This window comes from Ruditapes philippinarum, unplaced genomic scaffold (assembly GCF_026571515.1).
Source record: "Ruditapes philippinarum isolate M1 unplaced genomic scaffold, ASM2657151v2 ctg1122_1_1_1_1, whole genome shotgun sequence".
Classification (NCBI taxonomy): Eukaryota; Metazoa; Mollusca; class Bivalvia; order Venerida; family Veneridae; genus Ruditapes; species Ruditapes philippinarum.
The window spans coordinates 111,322-124,507 of NW_026855097.1; the positions used below are offsets into that span (position 1 = coordinate 111,322).

Below are 13,186 nucleotides of genomic sequence, written 5' to 3' on the forward strand. Positions count from 1 at the left end.
TAAGTTGCGATGATCCAACGAAAATAAATTTACAAATGTGCAGTATTATATTCAGATAAACAGAATTTGTCGAACTATGCTGTATTTTACAAATCAATATGATATAAGTTGTATATATTTATATTTTTGTTGTAATTTATTCTTTCCATTTAAATAAATATTGTTCAAGAAGTGGTCATTATTTTAATTTTGTTTGAACGTCAAACCTATGTCCAAGTACAAAATTGAAGAATTTCTATTGAGAAATTAAATCTGTATGGGATAAATTTATAGAATGTAAGGTTCTTGGCTATATGTAAATTCACTCTGAATGTGAATGGTGGAAGATATAAGACTACACATACTAGACCGTCTGCCATAATAATATTCTTTTTAACAAACAATTCTGTGCCGTATTTTCTCTGTGTTGTATAATTACACCGCTAACTTGTAAGTATTAGTTATCTCCAGTATTCATCTAAAGATCCTTTTGTTATTATAAACACAACTCAGAAAGTTCGTTTTTCCTGATTTTATTACATAGTTTTTTTTCCTTCTCTATGACAACAATTCCAACCGGTTGAAATAACATATCTATAAATATACATTAAAATGCCGGCACCAACACTTTAAACTTAAACCATGACAGGTTAAGTGTCTGGCTGACTGAATTGTTCTCTTAAAAGTTCTGTCTCTTTTATTAATACAAGAACAATTGTAGTCTTTCGGCTTCCACGCTATAATCCCGATTATATCATTTAGCAATTGAAGACTTTTTTTTAAGTCAAACAGATAATCAGATTAGAAAACTTCAAATAATAATCATGTGACGTAAATAAACATAAATGTGTCAGACCCTTAAATTGCAAAAAACATGTCAGCGGCCTGGCTAATTGATAATTTACATATTTCGGAATTTCAATAATTAAAATAAAAAAATCATGACATAAACAAGAAAATATAATAATATTTTTTTAAGTATTTCGAAAGAATCGAATGAAAACAATGCAGCATATTACCAGTTTAGAAAACATTATTATCTATAAACATTATCTATAAACATTATCTATAAACAGTTTCTAATATAATGAATTGACGTATAGATAACAATGTCAGGCATAATAATACGAGTCAACAACACAATGAAATATAAAATCGTTTGCAGTATCAATAACATTGATGCATAAAATCAGTTACACTAACTTTTCACATCATATTCAATCCTTTTATCAAAAAGGAAACAAAAACAATAAAACATGCACACAGGAAAGCATCAATATCTTTATTGTATCTGACTCGATTTGTAATTTAAAAACGAGTTCATGAAAAAGTTTTACAATTTATACATGATTTAAGCCAAGTACAAGGAAAATAAGAAGGTGGTAAACTTTTCACAGTGAATTAAACCTTTATTGAAGTTTTAATGCACCTTGAAACTTAGTTTATATAGACTTTATTTTAGTTCGATTAGGTTAGGAAGCTTTAAGCTTAAAACAACACCATCCCTTCCTGGAACTAGTCAAAAATAAAATAAGCGTGAGTATTAAGTTTTTGCTCACAGAAACGCCGTCTTGCGATTCACGTTGATCCACGCGACCAGCAATCCTTAGATTATTAGTTCGAAGTGTGAACCACTCGTGAGGGTCGGCCACGACGGCACACCTTTTTTGCTTTATAATACAAATGTATATTTTAAACACATATGCATAAATTTTAATTTTTTCTTGCAAAATAAATAACTTGATATGTTAAGATGTCAACAGAAAATATTAAATAATATTAATAGTTACATAGTTAAATATTTATGAACAAAACACAAAGGAAACATGTAATTGGCACTTGTGTAATTCTAAAACAAATCAGGAATTAATTACAACAAATGAACGAGAGTCTACTGTGTTTGTGGATAAAGCGCATGTAAGACGAAGTAGAGTATACCCAGTCATGTAGTCCCCAGTAAGCACCTTTAATCCTCACACGTCTTCGTTTCGGTCAGTGCGTCAACAATTTCATCTATGTCCGGTTTGAAATTACCTGGAGGACAAAACAACTAGCTATGTTACATACTGTAACGATCTAATGACTACATGCACTATAAAACATTAAATCCTCTGTGTTTGCTACTGGTGTCGCTATCCATGCATAATTATAGTGCCTAATTACATTTATTTTGTTTTTCTGAGACAACATCCATTATTTCTTTTCCCTTTTTACAAATAATACATGGTCGATTTTCCGAGACAACAGAGGTTTTTCGTTTACACACGTAAATGATATTTTTTTCTATCATATAGACAATTTACAGTTTTAACATGAAATTCAAATATTTTTACATTGGTATATCAGTATGAACGAAACCAAAAAAATCTTTTACCTATGTTTTTGAAGTGCTGTCGTACAATTTTGAATTCGTCATCATTGAAACCCATTTCCAAAAGTCTATTCCTTTTACTCTCAAAATATTTTAAGAATTCTTGTTGATCTTGTTGAGCATATTGTAGAGATTGGTCTTTGGCAGAGAACTCTTTGTCCTGTTAATTGAATTAATATTTCGAATTTACTTTGAAAATATATGTTTATTTTTGAGAGATAGTTGTAATAGAACAAAGTTGAAACATGGGAAACAAAAATTTCTGTAGAAATTTAATGGTAAAAATATCATCAAAATAGATATGTTATTCACTCATGAAATAACACTCATATTGTGACCTTTATCGACTCATTTTACTTTCAATTTTTGATGAATGTTTGATATATCTATTGTAGGCAGGAGACATATTTGTGTTTTGTTTTGAACATTTGCTTTGCTTCATTTATTTGTGCAATGGAGTTGCCACGTTATGGATTTGAAAAATTAATCTGTTGTTTGTCTAAGGAGCTTTTTATCAAAATGGTAAAGTTGATGTGCCTCATTATATGGTATGCAGTTGGTCGGAACGCACGTATGTTCAGAATAACCTAGTCGCTTTACGTTTATATAGTAAAAAATACGCAAAAAATACCTCATTGACAGTCTGTGCTATGAAGCTATCCCCTCTGTGTTCTCTTATATATGGACACAACGGAAATATTCGAGCGTGCTCTGCATACACATCGTCACCGTTTTCCCAACGGCGCACTTGACGGTAACATTGGAAGCATTGTACTAAGTCATCGGAACCTTAAACAATTAAGTAATAAATTAATATTTGTCCTGGCATGTTATTTCCGTTTAGTGTCAGAACTTAATATTTTACTAAAGGGGTTTAAGTTTTTCAAGTGAGTTATTTTATTTTTACTTTACGTAGTAAATTAACTACATGTACTACATGTATATTAAATATTTTAAACGAAAAGTTGGTTAATGTTCATGATTAATAATTTACAAAATTGAATTGGACGAGAGGCATAGCCTTTCTTGGCCAATGAAATTTTGTGAATGCATACTATATGTTTGAACACAGAGTTTAAACAACAAGAGTGATCAATTTCATGTAAGAAATAAAATAACATTTAACTCACTAACAGATTATTTTATGCACTGACATATTATTTTATGTTGTATCAATGATAGCATAAGAATATATACCTCCTTACATATTACAATATACGTAATAATTTAGTGTCTTGCGTTTGAAAAAAAACAGACATGGATTAACAAGTCAGTTAAGAATTGATTGAAAACATTCAACTATCCACAATTACTACCAGTACCTGTATAGAAAAAGCCAGCGTCGGCCATTTGTTCTCGAGTCTGTTTAATCTGTATGGGCCAGAATTCAAATGAAGACACTCTCTTCCTGTAATCCGCGTATTCGTGAAACCTGAGTGGCTTTCCGGTTGCTCGTCTTTCTCCTTTGTAAGCGTGTGTATATGAAGGGAATTGAAGAAAAGCACATCAATATCTACTGAGCATGTTTACGAAAACATTGTGTTAAGTAATAACAGATAGATTAAATAATAATCAAACTTGATTACATAGTCAATTTATTGTTGGAAACCAAGAAGTTATGTATAGGACTCTAAAAATGTATTGATTCTATCTATAGAAGTAAATTAACATTTTATATATGGTCAATTATTGTTGATAACTAATAGGCTTGTTGACTTCTGTTATTATATTAAAATTTACTTACGTCTATTTAAGCGTTGGTGTGTTTGCCCCTGAAACAGGTAATTATTAACTTTAATACACAAGAATGAAATATTTTAATTTCTATTACATTTTTATTATATTACTTCAAATTAAGAAATAATTACATCTGTGTATATTACATCGGTATTTAAAGGATTAACTAATCCCTATTTACCGGAAGGGTAGCCTTTTCATGATTAAAACGTCATCGTGATACGTGACCATGCAGAACAATTTTCTGATTTACTTAGCTTTTTTCAAAATGATTTATTATCATGAATATTAAATTCCATCTGAAAAACCCCACGTGATTTTATTATCCCAAACCAGTGCATCTATAAGAGCGAAACCCATTATTGTTGAATATAACGAAGTATTTGTTTTACGGTTATCATACTCATGTACAACAATAAAAACAAACGTTTGTTTAACTCTACCCAGTTCTGCTAGTTTTAAACCATTGATGGGTTTTATAAATGTTAACTTAGCGATGTTTTCTTATTGAATATTAGAGATAAAAGAACTTAATATTGGTATTTCCTCTTTCTGTATATTTGTATTAAAACTTAAATCCCTTCTGCAAGATTCAAAAGTGATAGGTCTTTGTTATAAGGATAGATGCACATCGGCGTACTCTGCTGGTGACTGATAATCTTTAATATTTTATCTTGGAATCCTTACAAAATGATGAACATCAAGCCAAACAAGTATATTTAAGAAAGTCAGAAAAATAAGGATTAATTATTTATTGAAATTCTTATGACGGAATGTATTTTAAATAATGCTGCAATGCAAATATTCAATCATCTTACTTCAGATCCTGGTATCATGTTAGATTTTTCTGTCAGTTGATGTCTTGACGTGATTGCAGGCGGTGAGCTTTGAATAAGTGCACCTGTGACTGATTGACTTGTTGCCGAGTATTGATGATGATATACAGATGAATTAGCCCTAGGAGATTGTTGATTCTCATTCGCAGAAAGTGTGGATGCATGTCTATGCCTGAGTGGATATCTGCACGTCGGTGGATAAGACACTTGTTGACTCATATTTGGGTCATATGTCTGCACTTTAGGTCTAACAAAAGTATTTACATTGGGCATATCTGCTCGCATTTCCATAGCGGCAGTGTAACTTCTAGTTTTAGTTGTTGTGACATTAGACACTTGCTCACCATTCTTCAATTCCGATTCGTTATGCGAAAACTGAATTAAATCGTCATCCGAATTGTCATCCATTATTAATTCAACTACAGTATATAAAGTAAACACTAAGCTCTGGAACAATATTAAAATCACGCAGTATCAAAAATCCTTGGATAACACATCATGAATATCACAGGTGTAACATTTGTTATTATAATACTTTTAAAATTTACTATTTTGAGCACCCCTGTCTATTGTTCTGCTGTTTAACATCGGATGTGTAGCATCTGTTCTACTTGTATATTGATGGCAAGCGTTAGCTTCAAATATGTTTGTTGCAACCGAATAACGAGCTGCTTTTAAATAGTGGTGGCAAAAGGAACAAATATAGTTAATAACAAGCTGTTTTGATTGCGAAACTAACGTTATGTTTTCAGCTTTACACTTTGATTTTGAAGGCACCATAGATCCCATGGTATAAATGACGTTTGGAATGCATTGCATGTAATAGTTTTGGCGCTTGCTGTATTCTATCTATTCTTGCTTCCTATCTGCAACATATGATAAACATTGCATTTTTAAAATTCTTAAACATACCAGCACAAACATGCAAGCATATACATCTTAGTGAATATACATTTGCATAAATTACAAAGTTTTTGGCTGTTTGTTTTTTATCTCAAGTAACCGCCACATGCCAAGATGAAAGCCTCAACCCTTCTCCCCACACTTTGCATTTTGCCTCAATTTAGAAATGGCCACAACTGAAATGTTGAATTTTATTTGGGCAAAGGTACGAACCACTTGAAGTCAACCTGCAACAACTGGAACAAGCTATGCACCCAGAATGACAAAATATACCTCAAAGACGCATACTTGACGCCTTACTGGTAGTATGAGGCTGTCATCCGGCACAAAGCGATTACACATGTTATTTAAAATTTGGCTTCATAATGTCATTCTAAGTTACTTAATCGTCAACATTTACCAAAGATATCCACCAGTAAATGATTTGTAAAGGCTTCAACACCATTCTTATAAACACTTACACTTTTGGTAAAAAACAACACATTTGCTTATGTTTTAATTATTTGGTTAAGAATTAACTAAATTCATAAATTTACTGGTTTATGATTTCTATATTGATATCGCTACTTATCACATTACTATTTCTTAGCTCAATTAAGTCGACATCCAATGACAGTGCTTTCAATCACAACCTATTTTAAATTTTCGGAGTGTGCTTATATACACACATGGACACGTAAACCCTTTACCTCGTGAGCATTATTGAGAAAAATGGCTGTTATCATTGAAAAGCCTCATGTTACAAGTTCATACTGCTATGAAACCATGAAAAATGCTTCAATGCTGATGAAACTTAACACAAATGTTGACTGGATCACGGCCTCTGTACCAGCATGCTCAGTCCTAAATTTCCTGTTACCCTTGCAACGGGGTTAGCCAGTCACATGTCCACGATTTTCTTGGCGATGAGAGGGGCTGCTGCACCCTTCAACCCCCCGAAACAGACGGGGACATACCTCCCTTCTGGCAACCCCTTGATGTACATACCTTTTGATAGGGGGCGGCGCCGAAAAAAATGATCCCTTTTTTAATCAACATTTCTCAAACGAAAAACAGTATTTTGGGTCTAAATAGGGCGATTGTTCACTGTTTGAGGCCTCAAAGGGGGGGGGCAAAACGTCGTCAAAACACGTCGATATGAAGTAAAGGGTTAACAAAAAATAAAGAAAAACCTTGGAATTACCCAAAATGTAGTTTTTCCATGTTTAAACGTGACCTTTCGCCTAATTTTGTGAAAAATTGTTGTTTTGTGGCATTTTTTATTTCTTACTGAAAGAGAAAGTTGCACATTTGTGATTTGTCACATAACTGATCGTCTAATAAAAAGCACTTGTGTCACGGGCAAAGCAATAACACACGCTTGGTGATGCATTGTACAAGTTTTAAATATGTTTTTAATCAGAAAATACAAACCTTTTTTGTAATTTCCTATGTTCTGTGACGGGGAATTTTATACTTCTTCTTTCGGTTTCATTAATTTTGTTTAATTTACTAGTTTGATGATGTCGTTAACTAACTCCAAATTTAGAAAGAAATACCTCCCCAACTTCATCAGTTCACTTATGTTTAGCTTAAAGCTTCAATTAGTAGAAAACTTACATGCAAAGCTGCTGCAAATACAATTTGTCACGTGATATGCTAATAGATATATTTTTATTCTTCTCTCAATGACATTAAAGATTAAATTTATTAATGATGTGTAATTTTACCCGAATACAAAGTCGTATCTGTAAAAAATAAATCCCTTAAAAATCAATCCATTATCACTTATTTTGATGACGTCATAATTTCGTGCTATTTAAAAAAATGGAATCCCAGTTTTTAAATCGTACAAGTTTCACGTTTTTGTTTGTTTGTTTCAAATACAATTTTGTGTCAGTTTCAAATTAAGAATAAAACGGTAAAAAAATCACATTCATGCATTTTTAGTTAATTTTAACATTTATAAAATGACACAAAACAAAAGTAGATCTAGTTTAAGACGAAATAACCTCAACAAGGAAGTGTAACCAAGGGCGGTTCGTTCTGATCGATAATAGAATTTTAAATAACATTGGCGGATCGATTTAGAGGCTGCTATGGGGTGTCATGATCTCTAACTCACAAAGGAATTTGATCATTATGTTTTAGCCTGTACATATAAAAAAACATAGAATTTAACATCTTAATGTTATCTTTCTGTAATACATGTAATGCGAATATTTGACTCCTGACCTCCTAAGGAAAACTATTAACATACTGGTCAACCTCTTTGCAATATGCACCCCCTGGTCGTAATGTTGTGACCATCTGTGGTCCGCGCAAAAACTGCAGAATGTTTCTTTTTACCCATACTGTAAATGTCTCTTAAAAAGTAAGTTACATAAAAAATTGTGAAATATCGTGAAAAAAAAGTAATTAAAATTTAGCCTTTGACGAGAAGTTTTATTTCATGATACAGTGCCTTAGGAAACAAGAGGGCCATGATGGCCCTGAAGTCGCTCACCTGTATATAGGCCCCTGGAGCGGGGCCAGTTTAAACCCCAGGGCTTTTATTTGAACTAACTTGGTAGACACCCATTAGAAGATATTTCATGCTTAACATCCAAGGTCTAGCTGGTCAAGTTTTTTTCTTTACACATATAGTTAAAAACAATGACACACCTGGGGCAGGGCCATTTTTGACCCAACGGCTTTTATTTGAACAATCTTTGTAGACACTTACTAGAAAATGTTTCATGCTTAATATCTAAACTCTAGCTATTCGGGTTTTTTCAAAAAAGACTTCTAATTTTTTGCTATACACATATAAGGAAAATCAATGTCAGCCAGGGCGGGGCCAATTTTGACCCAACGGCTTTTATTTGAACAAACTTTGTAGACAGTCACTAGAAGATGCTTCGTGCTTTATATCTAAACTCTAGCTATTTGAGTTTTTTCAAAGAAGATTTTTTAAAGTTTTTGTATAACACATATAAGGAAAAGGAATGACCCCCGGGGCGGGGCCAATTTTGACCCCAGGGCTTTTATTTGAACAAACTTGGTAGACAATCACTAGAAGATGATTCATGCTTAGTATCTAAACTCTAGCTATTTGGTTTTTTTCAAAGAAGATTTTTTAAGTTTTTTCTATACACATATAAGGAAAATCAATGACCCCCGGGGCGGGGCCAATTTTGACCCCAGGGCTCTTATTTGAACAAACTTGGTAGACATCCATTAGAACATGTTTCATGCTAAATATCTTAGCTCTAGCACTTTGGGTTCTTTAAAAGAAGATTTTTTAAGTTTTTACTATATGCATATAGGGAAAATCAATGACCCCCTGGGGCGGGGCCAATTTTGACCCCAGGGCTTTTATTTGAACAAACTTGGTAGACACCCATAAGAAGATGTTTCATGGTAAATATCTTAGCTCTAGCTCTTTGGGTTTTTAAAAGAAATTTTTTTTAAGTTTTTACTATATGCCTTTAGGTAAAATCAAAGACCCCCTGGGGCGGGGCCAATTTTGACCCCAGGGCTTTTATTTGAACAAACTTGGTAGACATCCATTAGAACATGTTTCATACCAAATATCTAAGCTCTAGCTCTTTGGGTTTTTTAAAAGAAATTTTTTTAAGTTTTTACTATATATGCATATAGGGAAAATCAATGACCCCCTGGGGCGGGGCCAATTTTGACCCCAGGGCTTTTATTTGAACAAACTTGGTAGACATCCATTAGAACATGTTTCATGCCAAATATCTAAGCTCTAGCACTTTGGGTTCTTTAAAAGAAGATTTTTTAAGTTTTTACTATATGCATATAGGGAAAATCAATGACCCCCTGGGGCGGGGCCAATTTTGACCCCAGGGCTTTTATTTGAACAAACTTGGTAGACATCCATTAGAACATGTTTCATGCCAAATATCTAAGCTTTAGCTCTTTGGGTTTTTTAGAAGAAGATTTTTTAAGTTTTTACTATATGCATATAGGGAAAATCAATGACCCCCTGGGGCGGGGCCAATTTTGACCCTAGGGCTTTTCTTTGAACAAACTTGGTAGACACTTACTAGAAGATGTTTCATGCCAAATATCTAAGCTCTAGCTCTTTGGGTTTTTTTAGAAGAAGATGTTTAAAGTTTTTTCTTTTGGTTGCCATGGCAACCAGAGTTCTGCATGGAATTAAATTCTTTGAACAATTTTAAAGGTGACCACCAAAGGAACATTCCTGTGAAGTTTGGATGAAATTGGCTTAGTGGTTTATAAGGAGATGTCATTTAAAGCAAAAGTTTACGGACGGACGGACGGACGACGGACGGACGGACGGACGGACGCCGGACGAAAAGCGATCACAAAAGCTCACCCTGTCACTTTGTGACAGGTGAGCTAAAAAATGTGGAATTGCCACATATCATTTAGATAAATGTCATTACAGGGAACAACATGGAGTCCTGCCAGATTCCACATTATCACAGGTACTCGTATATAGGAGATTAAGCCATATCCTATGTTACGGAAAACAATGCGTATGTTCGGTCCTTCCGTCCCAGTGTCGGTATTTAAGGCTGACTGTGGACAGAGAAGTCACCAATACCAAGAAATAAGTAGAGGTTTTGATGCTTAAGCATCTAGTCGTGGAATAGAAAATGATTGTTTTATCATAAATATATGTACTATTTTATAAAGTAACCGCAAAAAGGATTCATCTTTAAACCTTCATCATTGTTACTATATGTCTTGCCTATCTTGTCAAGATGCAAGATCTACCTTGTGAATGAGATATTACAGTGAATGTTGACAAATCTTTTGTGAAAAAAAACTTCAACATGACTTTTCCAAAATTGTGAGGCATTCAAGATATTTCCCTGCATTGATGCCATAGCTGTGATTTTCCTATTTTCCAATTAAAAATTGCCCTTCTTCACTTCACACTTTAAATTTACAAGCAAATGCTTCATATACATTTGAAGAAACAAATGTTACCTTTACGATATTTAGATAAGTTATGAAGTCATTAGAATTGTTTACCTCTTCATTATCTTCAGTCTCACATGGTTTTTGTTAACCTTTCCCGCATGAGCATATTGTGAAAAATGACCGTTTTCATTGAAAAGGCTCCTGTTACAAGTTCAACCTGCTACAAACACTTGATATCTAAAGACGTAACAGTAGTTTAAATTGTATTAACAATATTTATTAACGCAATGAAAATTAGTAAAGGATAATTGCAACCTGTATATAGACGTGTAATTCTCTTGTAATTTTGTTGTGATTAATGCTTCCGAGGGATCACTTTGTTTCCAGATTTTGGTATTCTTAGGTAGCACTCCACACTAAATTTCAAGTTTCTGCCGTCAGTGTCCTACAAGCAATATGTTTGATATATCTGATCCCAAACTACACAACCTGGAAAAAGAAAACACATTTTGTTAAGAACATATATGTCATAAAATTGCAAATTTATAATGAAATCATCCCATGTGCAACAGTCAGGCAGTTAAAAAAATTCCAATTCATTCCGTAAAAGCCAAAAATCTATAGTGGTCCGGGACCCAAAACAACATATTACGTCCCGCCGGCAAAAATACCTGCAAATATACGGGCTACAGAAACTCTGTCACTGCTTTAGCAACTCCCTATACTTGCAAAATATCACAAAGAAATAGGTGCTTGGCCTTGTAGATTTTTTGCTATTGCTGAAAGTTTGTACCCCCCTGTAAAATTACTTGTTTTCACCGAGCATCCTGTTCAAAAGCAGTGTTTACAAACAATGGCGGCCTTGACATCTATAATAAACAGCATGTGATTTCTAACTATCTTTTCGAATTTGCCAATGATCATATTACATGTCACAAAAACAAATTTCATGCTGAAAATGCATTTTAAAGACAACCAGTCATTTAAATCCACAATAGTCACTATATCCATGAAATCCTCCCTGGCCATTCGAAGCTGTGGCTTACTTTAGTGTGGTGTGCTGCCTTATCTGATACTTGAACTTATCAGTAATATATGTGGTTAAGATGTGGTGTATTCATTCATTCTCTATAGTGAATTTACAACTACTTACAACAGCAGTGCTTGTGTTTGTTTAGACACTATAGGCACGTGGCTGGCCTGTCAATACAGTGTATGAAATATTAAACTGTTAAATTAAAAATAACTTTGTAATTATTTATTCAAAATTACCACGATTTACATTTTTTTTCAGTCGCCTCTGTAACCATTCACAAGTTACCTGTATCAGCGATGTGTTAAGTTAGTATCAATAAATTTTGAAGAAGAAGAAGAAGAAGAGTTTGTTTTCCAACTTGTACAAATAGAGTACCTCGTTGTTTCAAGTACATTAAATGATATTATAAAATTAACAATGTCACAATGATTAGGAGCTTATGTGTAAAGTATGTCAGCTATTTCAACATAGAAAATAAGAAAGTGTGACAAATGTATAGAATACAATATTCAAATACAAATTTCATAACACTATATCATGCAATGTGCCTAATGACAGTCACGTGATTCTAACAAAAATAAAACAGGGAGAAATTGTTAATAGTAAACAAAAATAGTTCGTAGTAAAGTAAATTAAAATTCCAAAAAAAATAAGGCTGATAAATATATAAACAGTATAGATAGTGCATTTGGTATTCACAAGGAAGGAGCACATTACATTTGTAGGGAAAAATCTTGCTATGAGAAACCTCTCAGTCCGTTTTGAACCCAAACTTTCTGACAGTTGATCAGAAGCACACCAAACAGACTGCTGATTTTCTGCAGAGCTTTGTTCGGGATCCACCATTTTACCATAGAGACCAAACAATTGTCTTAACAATGGAAGCACCCTGTTTCAACTCCGCCAAAGAAGGCAAAAACTGTGTTTATGTCTCGGGTTTCTTGTATGCTGATGGTATTTTTATGTCAAATTATGTGCAAAAGAGATAAACTATCTATGCCACATATAATGCATCACGTCAGTAAAGAGAAAAGTATTAAACTCAGATGCCGCAGAAAAACAAACTCAATAAAAATGTAATGTTTAACCAGGACAATGCCCCTTATCACAAGTCCGCCATTGCCTTGGCTTTGGCTTTGAAAGGATAGACAATTCTGAAAAAGTTATCCATGAGATAGGTACATCGAAGAAACACTTTTTAGTGACACAAATTAAACGTAATTTCAAATCTGACGGAGTTCAACATTTCAATGCCATTATACAAATAAAAAATAAAGTTTCCTTTTAAAAGGAAAGGCTTGCACAGTTGTGCCTTCATCCCAACCCTTTAAAATTGTTCTTTTTTGGGGGGTTTCAATTTATTATCACATTTTTGTTTGTTTATTTAGGTGTTTTTTTTTTCTTGGAAAACCGAATATTTTTTTGTCAAAACGATTTAGATCTATT

General features: G+C 33.3%; 1 protein-coding gene across 1 annotated transcript; it reads right to left on the reverse strand.

The window, feature by feature from the left end:
* Positions 1 to 502: 502 nt before the first annotated feature.
* LOC132742104 (baculoviral IAP repeat-containing protein 2-like) lies at positions 503 to 7,810 on the reverse strand. The gene is made up of 7 exons (XM_060730424.1): positions 7,240 to 7,810; positions 4,906 to 5,789; positions 4,095 to 4,122; positions 3,673 to 3,813; positions 2,982 to 3,139; positions 2,354 to 2,510; positions 503 to 2,013 (listed from the first exon to the last, which is right to left on the reverse strand). Exons 2-7 carry the CDS (start codon positions 5,329 to 5,331, stop codon positions 1,946 to 1,948), a joined length of 978 nt encoding a protein of 325 aa, XP_060586407.1. The 5' UTR covers positions 5,332 to 5,789; positions 7,240 to 7,810; the 3' UTR covers positions 503 to 1,945.
* Positions 7,811 to 13,186: the final 5,376 nt, after the last annotated feature.